The sequence below is a fragment of the Rhinolophus sinicus genome, chromosome 15 (assembly GCF_057876585.1).
Source record: "Rhinolophus sinicus isolate RSI-liver-muscle chromosome 15, RSI-T2T, whole genome shotgun sequence".
In the NCBI taxonomy this organism is placed as follows: domain Eukaryota; kingdom Metazoa; phylum Chordata; class Mammalia; order Chiroptera; family Rhinolophidae; genus Rhinolophus; species Rhinolophus sinicus.
In genome coordinates, this window is record NC_142515.1 from 55,722,014 (window position 1) to 55,741,251 (window position 19,238).

At 48.6% G+C, this 19,238-nt stretch overlaps 1 protein-coding gene and 1 long non-coding RNA gene across 3 annotated transcripts; one reads left to right on the forward strand and one right to left on the reverse strand.

Moving 5' to 3' along the window:
- Positions 1 to 1,884: 1,884 nt before the first annotated feature.
- On the reverse strand, positions 1,885 to 14,977 carry LOC148755194 (uncharacterized). 2 transcript variants are annotated; one of them, XR_016018930.1, is made up of 6 exons: positions 14,661 to 14,977; positions 14,207 to 14,432; positions 12,712 to 12,776; positions 7,207 to 7,377; positions 6,638 to 6,832; positions 1,886 to 5,442 (listed from the first exon to the last, which is right to left on the reverse strand). XR_016018930.1 is itself a non-coding variant. In XM_088792091.1 (5 exons), exons 2-5 carry the CDS (start codon positions 14,406 to 14,408, stop codon positions 5,419 to 5,421), a joined length of 486 nt encoding a protein of 161 aa, XP_088648217.1. In that variant the 5' UTR covers positions 14,409 to 14,432; positions 14,661 to 14,977; the 3' UTR covers positions 1,885 to 5,418. The 2 variants fall into 2 exon arrangements, 1 of the variants encoding a protein (XP_088648217.1); XM_088792091.1 differs by lacking the exon at positions 7,207 to 7,377 and having other exon boundaries at positions 1,885 to 5,442.
- On the forward strand, positions 6,003 to 19,085 carry LOC141572947 (uncharacterized). Its single transcript, XR_012498536.2, has 3 exons — positions 6,003 to 6,275; positions 11,345 to 11,503; positions 18,033 to 19,085. It is a non-coding gene; the product is annotated as an uncharacterized LOC141572947 (long non-coding RNA).
- The last annotated feature ends 153 nt before the right edge of the window (positions 19,086 to 19,238 follow it).

Below are 19,238 nucleotides of genomic sequence, written 5' to 3' on the forward strand. Positions count from 1 at the left end.
CTGTCGGTGTAATGGGAGCTCCCTGCCCTCCTACTGCAACAGAAGTGGGGACAGTGACAGGATTGCAGGCAAGCGATGCCACCAGCCTTTGGGGGCCTGACCCCAGGCAACCAAAGAGAAATGGGCCAGAAACATCCAAGAATGCAGGTTACAGGGAGGTCTCAGTTACCCACACTGCTTCCTGGAGACCTTGTTGCTACCAGAATAGACCAGAAGGAGCCGTGTACAAAGAGGAGCCAAATGTCTGCAAGGCCATGGAGGAGATGTCACCATGAGCAGTGCTTTGAGCCACCGTCACCACCTTAGCATTAATCACACCATTAAGGAGGCTGCTGCAGGCCCCTTTGCTGTGGCTTGCCTTGTAGACTGCATACCTCCTGGGAGAGAAAACACAGAGGATGACTTCCTGCTCAGGTGTTTGTGGCTCACCCGAGCCAGGCTGAGAGCGAGGAAGGAGGTGCAGGAGACACACTGCTGCTCCCTGACAATCCTTCCGCGTGATGCCCCCGCCTGAGTAAGGGAAATGCCCACAGCACCAGCACCTGCGCCGTGCTCCCAGCTGGGCCTGGAATCACTTCCTGGTGTGGGGACACCAATCCTTGGCCTTCAGAGCTAGTCAGGCCCAGAGCAGAGAGAGAGAGAACCCAGCTTCCTGCCGAAGCTCCACAGACAGCTGTGTGACCTAATGCAATCCAGCTGTTCTCTTGGGGCTCAGTTACCCCATCTGGGCAGTGGGCATCCTTCCTTCTTATCTCCTCTTCACAACTCCTGACTTGCTGAGTAGAGGAGGTGAGCAGATGAGACCGGGGCTGCGTAAGGGACGTGCACATGGAGGAGTCATCATCCTTGATCTGATGCCCAAGAGAGCTAGTCCTGGGTCCCCAGCCCACAGAGCCCCCGACCTTGTGCGGGAGGCACACCCACCATTGACTTTTGAAAGTCTGAAGGGGTTAGTGGTGAAACAGCGCTGGGCAGGGCAGGGGTGGAGACATAGCCATCACATTTACTAAGTGCTCCGCTAGCATTTGTTTGTGCAGACAGTCACATCTCCATGAGGGCTGTGCTCTGGGTTTTTTGCTGGTATATCCCCAGTGCCTAGAACAGGTGCCCACTGGTGTGCATCAGATGCCTAATAATGACTTGTCGCATGAATGAATGAACAGAAGAGGGTTAAGAGAAGGCTGTCAGGTGAGCTGGACCACAAAGAATGAGTCAGAATGAAGTGGGAAAACATAGAAGAAGAAACAATATGTGCACACACTCAAAGGCATGCTGGTATACAGCTCATCTGAAAAGGCCAAATCTCTTGCGAATTTCTTGCTTGTAGAAGAGGGTGATGGTATGGACAAATCTAGGTCTGAGAATCTGGGTCTTTACCTTGAAGACACAGGGGAGCTACAGGGGTTCTCTGGCTAATTAAACATTGGTGGGTTTTGTTTTGGGGTTTTTTTGTTCGTTTGTTTTAAATTTTTATTGGGGAATATTGGGGGACAGTGTGTGGTTCTCCAGGGCCCATCAACTCCAAGTCATTGTCCTTCAATCTAGTTGTGGAGGGCGCAGCTCAGCTCCAAGTCTGGTTGCCATTTTCAATCTTAATTGCAGGGGGCGCAGTCCATGCCCAAATTCAACCGGCAACCATGTTGTTGAGAGCCTGAGCTCTAACCAACTGAGCCATCTGGCCGCTCCTCCGGAAGCTCAAAGGCAGCTCACTATCTTCAATCTAGTTGTGGAGGACACAGCTCACTGGCCCATGTGGGAATCGAACTAGCAACCCTGCTGTTCAGAGCTCATGCTCTAACCAACTGAGCCATCTGGCCGCCCCAACATGGTGAGGTTTTTCAAACAGCTTTATAGAGATGGAATTCACAGACCATATCATCTCCCCATTCAAAGTGTACAATTCAAAGGCTTTTAGTATATTCACAGAGTTGTGAGTCGCCACAATCAGTTTTGGAACATTTTCATTACCCCCAAAAGAAATCCCATGCCCATTAACTATCGTTCCTTAACCTTCCATCCCCTCTGCCCAGGGTGGGCACTAATATACTTTCTGTCTGTATAGATTTGCTTATTCAGGACATTGCATACAAATGAAATTATATAATATAATATATAGTCATTTTTGACTGTCTTCTTTTTCTTTTCTATTTCTTTTTTTATTTTGAAGATCTAATTGACTTTATTAAGGATTCCTAAATTGGGCATCATCCCATTTAGCAACTGAAACAGTGCTCCAAGGGGTTGTACTAAATGGAAGGTTTTTTTTTTGTTTATTGTTTTTTAATTTTTAAAATTTATTTTTCAATTACAGTTGAGATACAGACTACATTAGTTTCAGGTGTACAACATAGTGATTAGATAGTTATAGGAGAGCATCGTAGCACGTGAGCACCCTGATAAGACTAGGACCCGCTTGTGACTGGCTTCTTTTAGCAGAATGTTTCCAAGGTTCACTGTGTGGCCGCGTGTCTGGATACTTACTTGTTTTTATTACCAAATAATATCCCACTGTATGGATTTACTGCATTGTGTTTGTCCATTTATCAGTTGATGGACATTAATTTTTTAGATGTGGTTTTTAGAAAGATCCTCTGGTGGCTAAAATGAACAAGACTGACAACATCAAATGTCGGCATGGATGTGGAGCAACCAGAACTCTCATACTTTACTGGTGAGGATCTGTAATAGTACAACCACTTTGGGAAAAGTTTGGCAATAAAACTTTCCTAAAGATAAACACTTATTCACTATATATTTACTACATATTTACTACATACCATAGCAACTCAACTTGTGGGTATTTCCTCAAGAGAAATGAAAATATATGACCACACAAACACTTGTGGCATTTTTCAATAATTGTAAAAACTGGAAACAGTCTACCTGTCCATCAACAGGGGAATAAACAAATTGAGTTAAGTTCATAAAATAGAATCTTATCTAATAAGTTACAAAGGATGGATGAGGGTCAAAAACATTATGTCAGTGAAAGAAGCCAAACATAAAGTGTAATTACTGTGAAATTCCATTTTATGTGAAATTCAAGAACCTACAAAACTAATCTGTGGGGATAGAAGACAGAACAGAAGTTACTTTTATGCAAGGTGGGTGAGTGGAAGGGGGTACAAGGGAACTTTTCTGGTTGGTAGGAATGTTTTGTATCTTGATTGGGGTGCTGGTTGCAGAGGGATATACATTTGTCAAAATTCTTCAAACTCTACTGTTAAGATCTGTGCATTTTATTGAGTGTAAATTTTACTTGAAAGTCAGTGTGGGAGTAGCTCCTCTTGGAAGCACTGAGGAAATTGGACTGAGGGGCTCAGGCTAGAGCACATGGAGGGGCCTCCTGCAGTCTCTAAGGTGGGGGGCTGTGGCCTGGACCTAAGGCAGGGGCCAAAGAATGAGGAGGGAGGGTGGATGAGAGGGACGCTGAGGATGTGAAGAGGGCAGGGTGGAGAACACACTCCTCATTGGCAGGAGTGGGGACAGTGGGAGAAGGATGAGGTGTGTGACTCAAAGGTTCCTTTCTCTGCACCTGTCATGGGTTAGCACCTGTCATGGGTTAACTTGTTCCACTCCATCCTGTGAGCTTCCTGCCTGGCAGCTTCCTATGTGCTGTGCTTGCTGTGCTCTACTTCTGGTTGTGTGAAGGGCCTGACGGGAGGCCTCACTAGCTGTCATCTGTGTCAACACCTTCTGATGCTCCCTGACTCATGGGAGAAGAAGCACAGATGACTTCAGCTCTGTGAAGTCAGCAGACTGGAGCCTTCAGGCTTTCCAGATGTGCTTGCTGCCTGTGGGGCGGAGGCATGGCCCTGGCCTTATACCCCCTTTCCCAGCAATCCCACCCCCAAAAGTCATCACCATTCTGACTTCTCTCACCATAGATTAGTTTTATCGATTCTTGCCTTTCTTATAGATGGAACAATACAGTATACACTCTCGCTTTTTCTTTTTTTGGGGGGGGCATTCAATATAATGTCTGTGAGATTCACCCACATTATGGAAGCAGTTTGTTCTTTTTCATGGCTGAGTGGTATTCCTTTGCATGGATGCACCACATTGCACGTACTGTTCACGCACACTGGGTTGTTTCCCGTTGGGGATTTTTATGAACATCCATATAAAATGTAGATGTTCATATTCATTTCTCTTGGCTATATGCCGAAAGAGTGGAATTTCTGGGTCACAGGTAAGCATACCTTTAGCTTTACTAGATAACTGCCGAACGGCTTTCAAAAATGATCGCACAAATTTACACTCCCAGTCATGGCACATGAAGTTCTAGCTACATCACATCCTCACCAACCCTTTTTATTTCTAGCTGTTCTACTGGCTGTGTGATGGTATCTCGTCGGGCTTTAATTGGCTTTCCCCAGATGACTAACAATGCTGGGTGTCTTTTCATATGCTATGGGTCGTTTGGATACCCACCTCCCTTTGTGTGTGTGTGAAATGCCTATTCAAGTCTTTTGATCACTGTTTACTGGGCTGTTTGTCTTCTCGTGTTGATTTAGAGAAACTCTGTATATGTACCAGAAATGAACTTTTGTCATATATAGGTACTATGAATATTTTCTCTTGTTTTGTGGCTTCACTTCTTTATTTCAATTTCTTAATGATGTCCTTTGACAAGCAGAAGTTATTAGTGCTATGTAGTGAAGTTTAAGTTACCCATCTTTTCTCTTATGTTTAGTGCCTCGTGCCTCTGTAAGAAATCTTTGAGAAGCTAGGCTTTGTGCTGGTAAGAGACATGCTGGCTTCCACTCTGGCCTCCTTCCGGTGCAGGGTTCAACAGTTATTTACTCACCCAGCCCTGAACATAAAGTCAGCTATTTATGAGTTTGCCCAACCACCTAACCCTCCATCCATGCACTCACCCCCCATCCGTCCTCTGCCACCGCATTCATCCATCCATCTACCCAATGAGCTAGCCAGTATTTATTTCCAACACCCTGAGCTTAGTGATGACGACAGGTAGTAAGAAACTGAGCAGAGATATTGAGATGAACAAGACCCCCAAGGAGCTTATGATCGGTGGGAAAAGTACATCATACACAAAATTCTTGATAGATTTCTATCCTTATGCTGTCCTGATTTCTGTCCTCAACCTGTAGCTTTCATTCATTACTCTCTGAAACTTCCATTCATTTGTTCTTCGTCTGTGACACTCCTTCTAATATTTGTAGATAGTCTCACTGCCGCAAGTCTGAGCTACAAACAGCAAAGGTGATTCTCACCTCCCTCATTTTAGATACTTGGCCTTTAATGATACAGCCTGAGATGGTCAACAGCCCTGGTCCACCACTGGCTTCAATCCCACTTGTTCTCAGAGAAGTATTCTTCAGTGGGGGCAGGGGTCACCTCCCTCAGGGTTGACTGGCCATCAGTGGATGTTTGAAGGCTGGGCTTTTGGGATCAGTAGGTGGCCCAATCTGGAAGCTGAGAGGAAGGCAGTGGGTCTGAGCAGGAGTTTCAACAATCAGGTAACACTGGCCAACAGGGAAATGGGGGTTGGGGTGGGGGTGGAGGCACAAGCAGAAGTGTGGTCTCCTTCCAGGCTGAAGGGAATGGACTCTAGCTCTCTGTTGCCGGGCCTTAGGTCTATCTAGGGCCTAGGGCTTGAGGTGAGGCCTGGGGCTAGCAGTGGGGAGGGTAGAGAGGCTGTACCCCTTCTGGGAGGCCCTCACCTAGCCTCTAGCCACTGACTTGGCAAATACAGAAGGTGCCAAAAAAAAATGTATGCACATTCCAAGAAAGGAAAAAACTGTATTAACATTGTAATATTCAATATATACTGATAACAAAAGATGAATGCAAGTCATGTGTATACATTCTTTGGGTACCCCCAGTATGCCTCAGTTCCCAGTCTGAGCCTCTGCCTGCCTCCCTCCCCTGACCTCTTCCTGGGGACACTGGCTAAAAACCAACAAAAACAAACGGAGACCCTGGTGGCCCTGGCCCCAACCAGCAGGCCCTGGTCAATTCTCTGTGATCTGACCGCCCAGAAACCCTGGCAGGCCTGGCTGCCATCCTGCTTACACAGCACCTGCCCTCCGGAGGACACTGGCCCTTTGTTGGAGGAGGTGGCTTGTGGGGACACCCCTGAGAAGGGGCCTCACTGAGCAAGCCAGACTGGCGCCAGGCGGGACCAGGGCCCTCCACAAACAAGGCCTCCTACACAGAGTCCTACAGGGTGGGGGAAGGGCCAATTACTGAGCAGCAGTCAGTCCAACCACAGTGCCCAATAGGACTGGAGCAGGGATCAAGGGCAGGTAAGGAAACCTTCACCAGACCCACACCAGTCACAGAGATTCTTCCCTCTCCCTCTCCTCCCTCACCTCTCTGCCCAAGCTTGGTCCCTCAAACAGTGACCCTGCCAGGTCTGGATCAGGAGACCACATCCACTCCTGCCAGGAGTGACTGGACCTGCCCCTCTGGTCCCTCAACAGGCAAAGAGAGCCTGAGAGCAACCCCTCTGCTCACTCTCCTCCCAGAGATTAGGAGAGACAGAGACCCCCTGGCCTGAAGCCAGCCCCTCGTGAGCTCTGTGGCTGGGCTGAGACGCAGGTCTGCGGTGAAAAGAGAATTTTTGCCCTTTCTCTGTGCCAGGCATGGCACTAAGTGCTTTACTTACAGCATTTCCTTGGACCCCGGAGCAACCTTTAGAGGAGATGCGAAGAAGAGCAACGTAAAGTGACTCCCAGGTAGTCAGCATGGGCACAGGTGTGAGTCCAGAGCCTGTGTCCCTGCAGTGGTTGGTGCTGCCGTGGAGGGTGTCAGGTGGAAGGGTAGAGCCCTTGATGGCCAACTCAGGAATTTTCTCCTTATCCTGTAGGAGATGGGAATTAGCAGGGGATTTCACAGCGGAGAGATGTATTTTAGAATGATCAGTCCAGGCAGTTTGGACTGATGGACCAAAGTGTGGCAGTCTTGATAATGCAGGTGGCAGCCATGGGGTGGGGGGCCCAGGGCTCTCCCTTCATGGAGAATCTGTATTTAGTCGCAAGGAGTGGAGTGAACTAGGAGGCCACCTCCTCTGGGCAGTCCCAGCAACTGCGCACCGTGGGGATAGGAAGGCCTGGTCATTGGAGCCCAGTGGGGCTCCTTTAACAGCCACCTGTGGTCCGGAGCTTCCACTGGGTAGGCCCAAGCTTGGGCAGATGCGCATGGAAGTCTGGGACTCTCCCTGCTCTGTCTCCTTACCGGAACGTCTTCCCCAGGAAACGTCTGTCTCAGAGGACCCATGAGACCTCAGCCGCAGTAGAAGGGAGGGAGAGGGTGTGGATTGGAAAGAAACTGCATCTCAGCGCTTCCGCTTGCTAACACGTAACCTCAGGGACCCCACTCAGTCTCTCTGTGCTCTGGTTTCCTCATCTGAAAAATGAAGCGAATGATCTCCAGAGTTAATAATCTCTTCCTCGTGGGTTTATTACAATGACTGAATGAATGTGAAACACTCAGCTCTGTGCTTAGATTAATTAATGCACACAGGTATTAAAATTTTAGCATTTGCTCCACTTGTCATGAATAATTTGCTTTACCAAAAGCTTCCTGGGGACTGGGACTAGGTCAGTCTTGCTCTCCAGCATGTGCGCAAAGCTAGTGCAAAGCTTGACACAGAATGGGTGCTCCCTAAAGGTTTGTTAATGAATGGATGAATGGGGGCAAATTAGACGGGACAGGTCAGGGAGAGGGAAGAATGAAAGGTGACAGCTGGTTGGTAGCTGGGGTCCCTGGGTGGATGGCGGTGCTCTTGTCTGACATCTGGAAGGAGCGGGGAAGGGGCAGGAAGGATAATGGCCTCACTGGGCCATGGTACCTGAAAATCCTGTAAGCCCCCCAGGGAGCTACATGACTAGCGCTCCTGTCAGCTCTGTCAGGTGTCCACCACATATTCCCACCAGGTATTCTGTTGAACTCTAGCTGCCTAACTACCCACACCCCCCCCGCCGCCCGTAAAGCTAGTGGTGTGAAATAGTGGCAATCATTTATTACTATCATCTCTCATGATTCCTAGCTGGCTAGGCTCAGCTGGGCGGTTCTTACTCAGGGCTGTATGGTGGTGGCAGGCAGATGGTGGTTGGGGCTGGAGTCCTCTCAGAGGCTTCCTCATGCACAGGTCTGGCAGGTGGGACCTCATCAGGGGCTGTCTGCTGGAGCGCCTTCCTGTGGCCTCTCCATGTGGCCTGGGTTTCCTTACAGCATGACAGCTGGGTGTCAAGAGGAGTCAGGGGAAGCCACATTACCTTTATGGTCTACAATAGGAGGACCTGCCACTCTACTTCTGCCACATTCTACTGGTTAGAAGTGAGTTACTGAGGCCAGCCCAGATTCAAGAGAACGGGAAATGATTCCTCCTCTTAACGTCAGGAATCACAATGCAATTGTGGGCATGTTTTACAACTGCCACAGCAGGGAATCACTGGGAGCTTAGCCCCACAAACTCTAGGAGATGCTCTCACATTTGGACCATGCCTGGTCCCTCAGCCTTCTGTGTGTTCTAGCTCTATGTCCTAACTGTTCTGGGCCATTTAGGCTGTTAGGCTGGAAACCTGCCTCACTCTCCCTGGAGTCCGACCCTGGCCCTGGCCCCAGGCATCTGTCAGAAACCCTGTTATGGATGACCGTCATCTGCCAGTGGAGACTCCAATCAAGTCTTCTGCAAGACCCTACTGCAGATCGGTCGGGACTTCCACTCCTGCAGGCCTTCTCAGATGCCAGCTGATGGTTTAGACTCTTACATATCTGCCCATCCAGAGATGCTCAGCCTGGCTGGATTTCCTCCATCACTGCCCCATCCCAAGTCCCCTCTGATACTGCTCCTCAAGTGCCTGAAGAGTTGGGAGCCCTAAGCTTGAGAAGTTGAGAAGCTGAGAAGGAGAGTTCCGAGTCCTGGGACTGGGTGAAAGCATGGACAGAGAAGAGACCAGACAAAAGATAAAGCCCTGGGAAATCCACACAAAAGGGCTGGGCAAGTGGAGGTAGGACGACAAGGCAGTGAGAAGGGGCGGTTGGAGAAGTCAGTGGGACACCAGGACAGCCTACTGTCCAAGAGAGCAGATTCGATGAGACTATATTGAAGGGAGCCAGCAGCTGCAAGGATGACCGGAGGAGAAAAGTATGAGTGGGGTAAGGAGGTGAAAGCCAGTGAGCTGAGGGATGAGAGGAGGTGAGGATGTGAAGAATGTGCGTGCTAATAACTCAGCTGGCATCTGGGAAACTGCCCACAGAACATGCAGCCCGGAAACCTTGAACTTTCAAAGGCAGAGCCCCCAGGAAGTTTCTCCTGTTGGTGAAATCACAGCCCAGAACATTCCAGGCTCATGTGGGTGTTTCTCCAGAACAGACACCAACAGAGGCCAAATTCCCTTTGTGAGTCTCTAATAATGGCCTGAGTCCTCAAGTCAGAGAAGCGTGCAAGGTCTCCAGGTCCTGAGTGACCCCCTCACTGTGCCCCTCATCGCTCAATGGGACCCCAGATGCTCTGAAAGTTTCCAGACTAGAAGTCTTCAAGTTGAGCCGGTGAGCATCCACATGTTCTATGCAAAATAGGGGAGAGAAGCAAAGGAAACCTGTTACCTATCACCGAGGACATCACCAAGTAACAACAGTACTGGAAATGAGGACGGTGATAACTGCTATGCATTGAGTGCCTAGTGAGAAGTGCCTTCAGATATCATCTCGTAACAGCTCCTGAGATTGAAAGCAGACGTCCATACGCAGGCTACATCCAGGTCTACGTGTGTAAAACTGAGCTCTGAACCGGGTTCCCAGCTGGCATCTACATGGGGTTTGACTATGTCTGGGGCTGTCTGGTGAACTGGTCGGCCTGACCTACTGAAGTCCTCCTCATAGGAGGCTGGAGAACCTCCTGGGTAGGGACTGGGGCCAGCTTGGTCCAGTAAGAAACCTGTCATCAGAGAGAAGGACAATTCTGAATTCATTCTAGCATCTGTAAATGGGACTGGTCCCCTATCTTGCCTCTAGCGGGCTCATGACTGAGTCTTATAGGGGTTTAGGAGGCTGTAAGTGCATAAAGGAAAGAGAGGAGAGAGCTATTTCACTAAAACCTTTGTAAGACATTGAGGCCCAAGTAAACCTGCCATGAGGCCATGTTATGTGGATTGAATTGTGTCCCCTCAGAATTCATATGTGAAGTCAACCCCCCGTACCTCAGAAGATGACCTTATTTTGAAATATGGTCATTGCTGTTGTAATTAGTTAAGATCAGGTCATTGGGGTGAACCTTAACCCAATATGACTAGTATCTTCATAAAAGGAAAATTTAGACACAGGACAGACAGGGGAGCCATTGTGAAGAGACACAGGGAGGAGACATTCCTCGACAAGCTAAGGAGAGGGGCTCGGATCAGATCCTTTCCTCAGAGCCCTCAGAAAGAACCAGCCCTGCTGACTTCCTGATTCTTCTGGCCTCCAGACCTGTGGGATGAATTTCTGTTGTTGAAGCCCCTCGGTTTGCAGTACTCAGCCTTGGCAGTTACGGCAACGCTAGCAAACTACTACAAGACCCCCAACAAGTGAGAGGGAGGTCTCCCTGACCCATTGATGGGGCCACCCAGCAGAGCAGGGACAGCCTTGAGCAGGAGCAGACCAGCTTGGGGGTACATGTAAAACCTCCTGGGGTGGGGTAGGAGAGGCTTGGGGGAAATGCAATTATTGTGGGTCTCAGAATCTGGCCAGCAGGTAGAGTAGAATCTGAGATATCATCAATAGTAGAATCTTCTTTCTCTGGCCCCCCTGGTGAGGTCTGGGTAGACTGGGTAGCCTGCATTATACTGCAAAAGCACAGAACACCAGCATTGTTCAGGGAGGGAGGACGCTACAATCTGGCAGCGTGGACCCACACGGTAATAGCCCAGTCTATGGAGAGGAGCCATGGTCAGGGGTTACTTGGATGTCTTCAGAAAGCAAATGCTAAGACAGGAACAGATGTGAAAGATACGTATTAAGAGAAATACCTGAGAAAGGAAATGGAGTGGGAGAAGCGGGAGGCTGAGAGGGCTGTCAGACTGTCAGTCAAGTCTGACCTTGACTGAAGGAGAGAGGGAAGAAAAGAGGGAGGAAAAGAAGGAGGGAGGGAAGGAGGACAGTTGGTTGGATGGAAACCTCTTGCACAGCCCTTTGGGGAGTCCTCTAGCCAAAATCAGCCATCAGAGGGGTCCACCTCTCCTAGTGGGGAGGGGCGGGTGCCTTAGCACTCCTGTCACACTCAGTCATTGGCTGGGAATGTGGTTCGGGGCAAACGTGATGATTGATTTCAGAGCACAGTGCCTTGTGCCAACTCCTTGCAGGCAGAGATCTGAGCTATGCTTTCTCACAGCTTCCACGCTGGGGCAGTCAGGAAAGGAGGTGTGGACCCCAGTGGAGGATGATGAAAAAGCATGCGGCATTTGGGCGTAATTGATGGACCAATGCACAAAGCTGATGGTGCTGAAATGATATCCCACATCTTTTATGGACATTTCTTCCATCATTTCCAGTGAGTTTGAACTTTCTTTTTCTTATGATGACTGGCCTTTATATTTTGCATTTTGTGAACTGCCTAATCATTTTCTATTGCGGTGTTAACATTGTTCTGGTTGATTTTCATGAACCATTTTAATACTGATGTTGCACATACATCACAGGTATTTTTCTGGGTTGGTTGAAAGCTCCTTAATTATGTAACGGACATGAATTCTGGCCCACAAATACAAGTAGGCAAGAAGCACAGCTAAATTTACTTCTCTATAACTAACTTTAATTCCTTTTACAAGCTCCCATTTTGGCCAAACGGTGGAAACCATTTGAGTAATTTTGGGGAAGACCCTTCTCCTGTCCTTTCTCCCACCGTTGCCTCTAAGTCCCTGCGGGCTAAGGGGTGCCAGGATAGTGGAGCGGGGGCATCCGTCAGAGCTGTCCTTGTCAACCCCTGGTGTGTACTGAGAGCCTCATTTCTATCTGGCTATCGACCATGCCCTAGCATGATCTCGTCCAGCCACAATGCCTCCAGGTCTTCAGGCTTACTGGTCAGGTGTCACCCTGGGCCCTCTTGCCCCTCCCCCAGGGAAATCAGTCCATTGCTGCCTATGCCACACCACGGCTAGGAGAGGATTTGGAGGCCCATTTGCTGAGGCACACCATGCACTGGTTTCTTACTCCTTTCTTGGGCTCTACTCAGAAACACAGCTCAGGATGCCCCTGCTTTCAGATTCCTCGATTCATCCATAAGTTCTCATATTCCTCTGGGGAGCTTCACTTACTTGCTTCCCCTCCACAAGCTTTTTCCTCCAACCCTAGGGGTCCTAAGTCAATCAGGGTGGATGACGGTGGAGGCTGGACGAGAAGACTGGCTGAGCCATTATGCATATTTTCCAAACCAAATGGCTGTGTCCTCAGGGTGTTCTGGAAACCTCACAGCCAAGTACTGACTTCTTGGCCGTTATTTCTGAAACCCACCTGCCCCAAAGCATGGGGGGAAAGGGCAGCAAGAAATACCTGGGAAAGAAATATAGGTTACTGTTCTGCAGTTGTGCCATGGTGCCTTCTGAAGAGCAGATGTTTAACATATGTATGTCACCAAGGAGTGCCATATTTTTCTTTACAGTTCCTTCCATTTGCTTCTATATTTCCAACCATTTTGAAACCAGGAACCATATAACAGTGTTCTCTTCTGACTGTTATAATTTCATGTTGCATTTCACTCACCAATATGCCAATAAATGCCTTTGAGGTTGTGCTCTGCTCTTCTTGCTCCCACAAGCTGCCTGTACCTAAGGGATTAAATCAGAAAGTCTCAGAATCGGAAGGAACCTCGTGAGTCAGTTGGACCCATCACCCACCCACCCCCCACCCCCAAGTAGGAAGCTTCTCTATGGCATCTCTGCTTGGTGTTTCTCATACACCTCCAGTCAGGGGAGCTTACTACTTCAAAGCATTGTTAGATGAGAGCAGTGATTGATAAAAAGCTTTCTTATAAGCCCAAATCTGGCTCCCTGCTGGTTCTGCTTTGGGCCTATAGAGCCTGACTGTGTTCTAACCATGACAGTCCCCATCACCCTGGAAATGGTATCCTGTCCCCCCCACCCCACCAGTGAACAGAATTGTTAGACTGGCTCCATACACCCTTGAATCACAGGGTCTTCTGCTCCCCTTTTGGGTTGCACCTTCTGCTGAATTTGCTGGGCTCATCCATGGGCGTCTGCGGCCACTGTGGTGATTTCCTGATGCACTCAGACTAGCCCGGCATCAGGGCCTGTGACATGGACACGCTGTCTTTGGAATGCAGCCTGTGAGTCGATCAATTTTCTGAGCCTCTGCTCACCTAAAAGCTCAGATCTTTGTTACATAAATTGAGGGCTCTCCCAGCCTGATCTGGACCTGCTGACCTTTTGTACTAAAATTCAGCAACAGTAGTGATAGAGGAGCCAAGTTCTGGGATAAGGCAGAGTCAGGCCAAATACAGGCTGCTTGGCCACTTAATGCAAGGGAAGGCCCGTGGTACCTTGGGCAGCTTACATAACGTCTGTCAGCTTTGGAGACCTCATTTATACAGAGCAGCTAACACTAGTACCTGTTCTTACGGCCATATGAGGATTAAGAAATAAGGTTGTAAATTCTTCCCACAGGCAGTTGATTAAGTGTGTGATGAATGACAGCTATTTTCCTTATTGTTATCACGCATCTAAGACTGTAGTGCTTATTTTAATTAAAACACAAACACTCGCCATCAATGGTGGGCAACATCAATTAGAAGGTAGGCAATGTCAATTAAAAAGGGATTTATTCTAATGCAAGAGGGAGAGGTATAAGTGTTGGTAAGTAGACAAGAAGAGGGTCAAGCCAACAGATTCAAGAAAATTACATGGGTCAACAGGAAAAACAGATCAAAAAAGGGAAAAGAGACTGCAGACTGGCAGGTTGTTTGCCTCCTTGCAACCACAGAGCTTAGATAAGTTCTGCCCAAGTAACATTTTAGTCTTGGCAGAGGCTCAAGCCCCACTCCTGGGGAGCCTGGCAGTGGAAGCCTCTCTTTAGGATAATGATGCCAATTTGTACTGGTCAACAGAGGTGGGGATGGGGCACAAACAAAGGCTAACTGGGCTGTGCTTGAGAACCTCTTGAGTCCTGCCCACCAGATCCTTTTCTTATTGACTCAGGGCAGGAATTGTGTAAATAAACTCAGTGTTTATATGCTGCTCACCTGTACTAGTGGATGCCATCCCTGCAGGGCTGGAAGCCAATGGTAGATTCTCTAGGGCAAGAAGGCCCAACCAGAGTGGGGTGGGGGCAGTGCAGGCTTGGGAGTCAGCCAGACCTGGGTTCAAATCCAGTTCTGCCACCTGGTATCTGTGTCGCTCTGGGCAAGTCATGGGCTCCCTCTCAGCGTCAGAACCATCATCCATGACATGGGGTCCACAGCCTCTCCCCTGCAGGGTTACCACAAGGATTAAATGGGATTGAAGATCTAAGTCACCAAGCACGGTGTCAGGCTAGCTGGAAAAGAGGCTGCATGAAGAGAATGATCTCTGGCCTAATCCAGCTAAGAGGCTCTGCTCAGAGCCCACAAGCTCCTGAAGGAAGACACACAGCCCAGGGGAACTGGGAAGAATTCAGTCTCCACTTCGCACTAGAGTGACCCTGGACAAATCGCTTACCCTTGCTGGGCCTTCATTGCTTCATTTGTAAGAGATCATCTCCATTTGGCAGGGTCCCCTGAGGATCAGATCGATGTCTCCAAAGTGCTTAGTGCAGAGCCTGGTATGGAGTCATAGAGTGAGGTACCATCCCTTCCCAGAGGCCTCTGAGACCCCAGCTATTCTAGCTCAGACCCTCTGAGCATTTCCTACCAGCTCCTTTCCTCTCTCAGGCTCCATGCATTCACCTTCAAAGGAACAAGACAAAAATAGCCCATTCCATGTGTTCACCAAGATTGGTCAGCCCTGTCTCTCAGGGCCAGTTCTTCCTGGCTATGCCCATGTGGTCTTTGCCAATGACAGCTAGTGACACAAGCCAGCTGAAATGTCAGATCAGTGACAGGCTGCGTGTATAGCAATGGGATGGTCGTTGGCCTTGAAAGGGCTCTGTCTGCGGGTGGGATGCCCGTGTATTACTTATCTATAGCTGCGGAGCAAATGACCCCAACACTGAGGAGCTTAAAATAGTAGACATTTATTACCTCACAGTTTCTGTGGGTTAGGTGTCTGGGCGTGGTTTAGCTGGTACCTCTGGCTCAAGTTCTCTCAGGAACTTGCAGTCAAGCCATCTGCTGGGGCAGCAGTCACCCCAAAGCTCCTCTGGACCTGCAGGGTCCCTTCTGAGCTCGCTCACCTGCTGTGGGCAAGCTACAGAAGGTTCACGTCCACATCCCTTGCAGAGTGGCTGGCAGGCCTTGGTACCTCAACACAGGGACCCCATAGATTGCCTGAGTGTCACAATATGGCAGCTGGTGGGTGGGGACGGGGGAGAGAGAGAGACCCAGCCCAAGGCAGGAACCACAGTCTCTTTGTAACCTAACCTTGAAGTGGCGTCCCATCATTTTTGCCATATTCTGTTCATTAGGAGGGACTAGGTCCAGGGTGATGAGCACCTAACTCATTAGGGCCACCTCACATTCCTGGCGAGGGGACTACGCCAGGCCGTGACTATCAGGGCATCACAGGGGGCTATCTTAGAGACCACCTGCCTCAAAGGGGTAGGAGGAGGGAAAGGTGCCATTATAACTCTTTTTATTGAGTGCAAAGAGCCCAAACCCAATATTCCCAGCTTAAACGCTGGTTGTTCTGTGTAGCCTGGGGCTACTAGCCACCACACTCCTTAGAGCCCCAGCCTCCTCCTGGGTCAAATGAGATAACAGCCCAACCCAGCTGACCTCACAGGCTGTTTGTGGATCAAAAGACATTGGTGGCTGTGATGATACGTAAGGAAGCCTCCAAATATTACACACCAGTAGGTGTAAGGACGGCATGATTATATTATTAAGGGAAGTCAAGGGTGAAGAGCAATAAAAACCACCCGTAAAACTCCCACACAGGCATGCCTTAGGGCTCATGTCCATGGGGCACAATATCATGCACTTGAAATCACCCTTCCCACCACGACCGACTCTTCAGTGGGCCTGGGTTAGGTGGTGTGCATTCATTCATTCACGGAGGCCCTAGTATGTTCAAAGCCCTTCACCATGTCACTTTCCTTAAGATGAAAAATTCTGTGACATAGGCATCATTAACCCCTCTTTACAGATAAGGAAACTGAGGCTCAAGGAAGCCCAAAGTTACCTCTCTGAGCTCATACAGCTACATGTGATTTGGTCCACGTGTTTCCTCCTTGGTCAGGCCATAGGGACCTCACTCATAAAGTGCCACCCTCACCCCAGTGACTCTATAGCACACCGCTTGGCTTCACTGTACAGAGCGCATACAAGGTCTGAAATCATCTTTCTTCTTTTCTTTTCTTTGTAAATTGTTGTTGTCTGTCTTTCCCATGAGAATATAATGACCAATGTATTTCCAGTGTCTAGTCAAGTGTCAGCACACTGCAGGGGCGCAGATAATAGCTGTGGAATGAATGAACAAATGAGTGAACAAATGAAACGAGAAACCAGGTCTCCAGCTGAGTTCTGCCTGAATCCAAAACCCGCACTTCCCAGACACAGTGCTGGTTCACACTCGCCCCTTCCCCAGGGACTACCTCCACAGTCCTTCCAAACTCTTCCTTTGGTTGCAGCTTCTCAGGAAGACTTCCTCAGCACCCAAGGCTGCTCAGATCACACTGGGCAACAGGTACACTCAGAGGGCAAACTTCCACTCCACTTGGTGGCCAGGTAGGCTGTGCAAGAACCAGGTGGCTCGGGCATGAGCCCTGCCCTGCCCTGCCCTGCCTTGCCCTACCCTGGTCTTTGCCCCACCAGTGGCCCACATGGGTGACTGTTAAAACCCAGCTGGATTCTGGGTTTCCCCAGGCCTTCCTCTTGGGGGCTGTCTCTCCTCATTGTACCTATCCACACCCTGGGACTTGAAGGAAATTTCCCCTGCCTGCCCCTCCCTGCTTCCCACTGTGCTCTAATCAGAGCCTGCTCTGCACTGTGGTTCCTGGAAGCCAGCAGAGGGAAGCTGATGCAGTCATACTGACTTTGTAAAGGCTGGTGATGCCACAGGGGACACTCCCAGAGAATGCAGAAATCACAGTGGCCTGTTAGCAGGCTCTGGCTCTGGCTGATTTCTGAACTCTTACCCAAGAACCTCTGTTCCGGGTGCCCATGATAGATGCTCTTCTGGACCCCACCTCCAGTCCCCTCAAATGGAACTCAGAGAGATGAAGTCCACGGCCTCCTTCTACGTAAGGCACATGTCCCAGTGACTGATACTGGCAATGATTAACCATGAAAACCCCATCCCATGAGTATCCCTTCCTGGAAGGCTCTCCAGGATACCTGGAACTTCACAGCCCAGGACAACCATGACATTCACCACTGCGGTGCGTGTGGGCCACCTGGGAGAGGCCTGTTCAGCTGAGTGCCTTCCTGTCCCTATCTGTGTCCGTCTGTATCCCCAGGCTGAAGCTCAGGCCCGGCATATAGTAGGTGCTCTGAAAACATGTCTGCTCATTGGATCTTGCAAAAAGGGCCCTGGCAAGAGTGACGACGGGAGTTTGACGAGAGTCCCAGTACTTTCTGGCTATGTGACTGCAGGCAAATCCCTGTCCCTCTCTGAGCTTCAATTCTCTCATGTACAGTGGAGATCAAAGCTTGCAAGCTACTGGCCCAGAAGCCCCACCTAGGTTGTGAATATATTGTTTCTGGTTCATTCAGTGTTTAATTTTATTTTAAAATTAGTTCCCAACATTTAAAAATTGGGGAAATTTATATTAGGTTGGTGCAAAGGGAATTGCGATTTTTGCATTGTTGAAATTTGCTGTTTGATATTGGAATACATTCTTAATTATATGTGGTTATGTTATACATCATTTTAATGCATATTTCTCGCTTTACGTTTTTTTGCTAATGATTTATTACTTACTATTTATTTTAGACTATGGAAATGATGTTAGCCAAAAAGCAAATTCGAGTGATTTTTTTCATTTGAGTTCAATGTGGGTCATAAAGCAGCAGAGACAACTCACAACACCAACAACGCATTTGGCCCAGGAACTGCTAACGAACGAACAGGGCAGTGGTGGTTCAAGAAGTTTTGCAAAGGCGAGGAGAGTCTTGAAGATGAGGAACATAGTGACCGGTCATCGGAAGTTGGCAATGACCAACTGAGAGCCATCAGCGAAGTTGATGCTCTTACAACTACACGAGAAGTTGCCGAAGAACTCAACGTCGACCATTCTGCGGTCACTGGTCATTTGAAGCAAATTGGAAAGGTGAGAAAGCTCGATAAGTGTGTGCCTCATGAGCTGACTGCAAATTTTAAAAAATCATTATTTTGAAGTGTCGTCTTCTCTTATTCCACGCAACAACAATGGACTATTTCTCAATCAGATTATGACGTGCAATGAAAAGTGGGTTTTATACAACAACCGGTGACGACCAGCTCAGTAGTTGGACCGAGAAGCTCCAAATCTCTTCCCAAAGCCAAACTTGCACCAAAAAAAGGTCACGGTCACTGTTCGGTGGTCTGCTGCCGGTCTGATCCACTACAGCTTTCTGAATCCCAGCAAAATCATTACATCTGAGATGTATGCTCAGCAAATCAATGAGATACACCGAAAACTGCAACACCTGCATCCAGCATTGGTCAACAGAAAGGGCCCTATTCTTCTCCACGACAATGTCTGACCACAGGTTGCACAACCAACACCAACACTTCAAAAGTTGAACGAATTGGGTTACAAAGTTTTGCCTTATCTGCCATATTCACCTGACTGACCTCTCGCCAACCGACTACCTCTTCTTCAAGCATCTCGACAACTTTTTGCAGGGAAAACGCTTCCACAACTAGCAGGATTCAGAAAATGCTTTCCAAGAGTTCGTCAAATCCCGAAGCATGGATTTTTAGGAATAAACAAACTTATTTCTCGTTGGCAAAAATGTGTTGATTGTAATGGTTCCTATTTTGATTAATAAAGATGTGTTTGAGCCATGTTATAATGATTTAAGATTCACGGTCCAAAACCACAATTACACCAACCTAAAAGTTTTGCACCAACCTAAAGTTTTCGGCTTTTATTGAAAAATTAAGAGACTTGGCTACACTGTACCCGTCGTCTCACATACAATAATTGGCTGGTGT

Excerpts from the sequence above, each read along its gene's own strand:
- LOC148755194 (XM_088792091.1), bottom strand. The coding sequence starts at position 14,408 with ATGGATGATGGTTCTGACGCTGAGAGGGAGCCCATGACTTGCCCAGAG. Across the intron at positions 12,777-14,206 it reads GATGGCATCCACTAGTACAG|GTACAGGCAGCTTGTGGGAG; the intron begins GTGAGCAGCATA and ends TTAATCCCTTAG. Across the intron at positions 6,833-12,711 it reads AGGCATTTATTGGCATATTG|GATAAGGAGAAAATTCCTGA; the intron begins GTGAGTGAAATG and ends CATCTCCTACAG.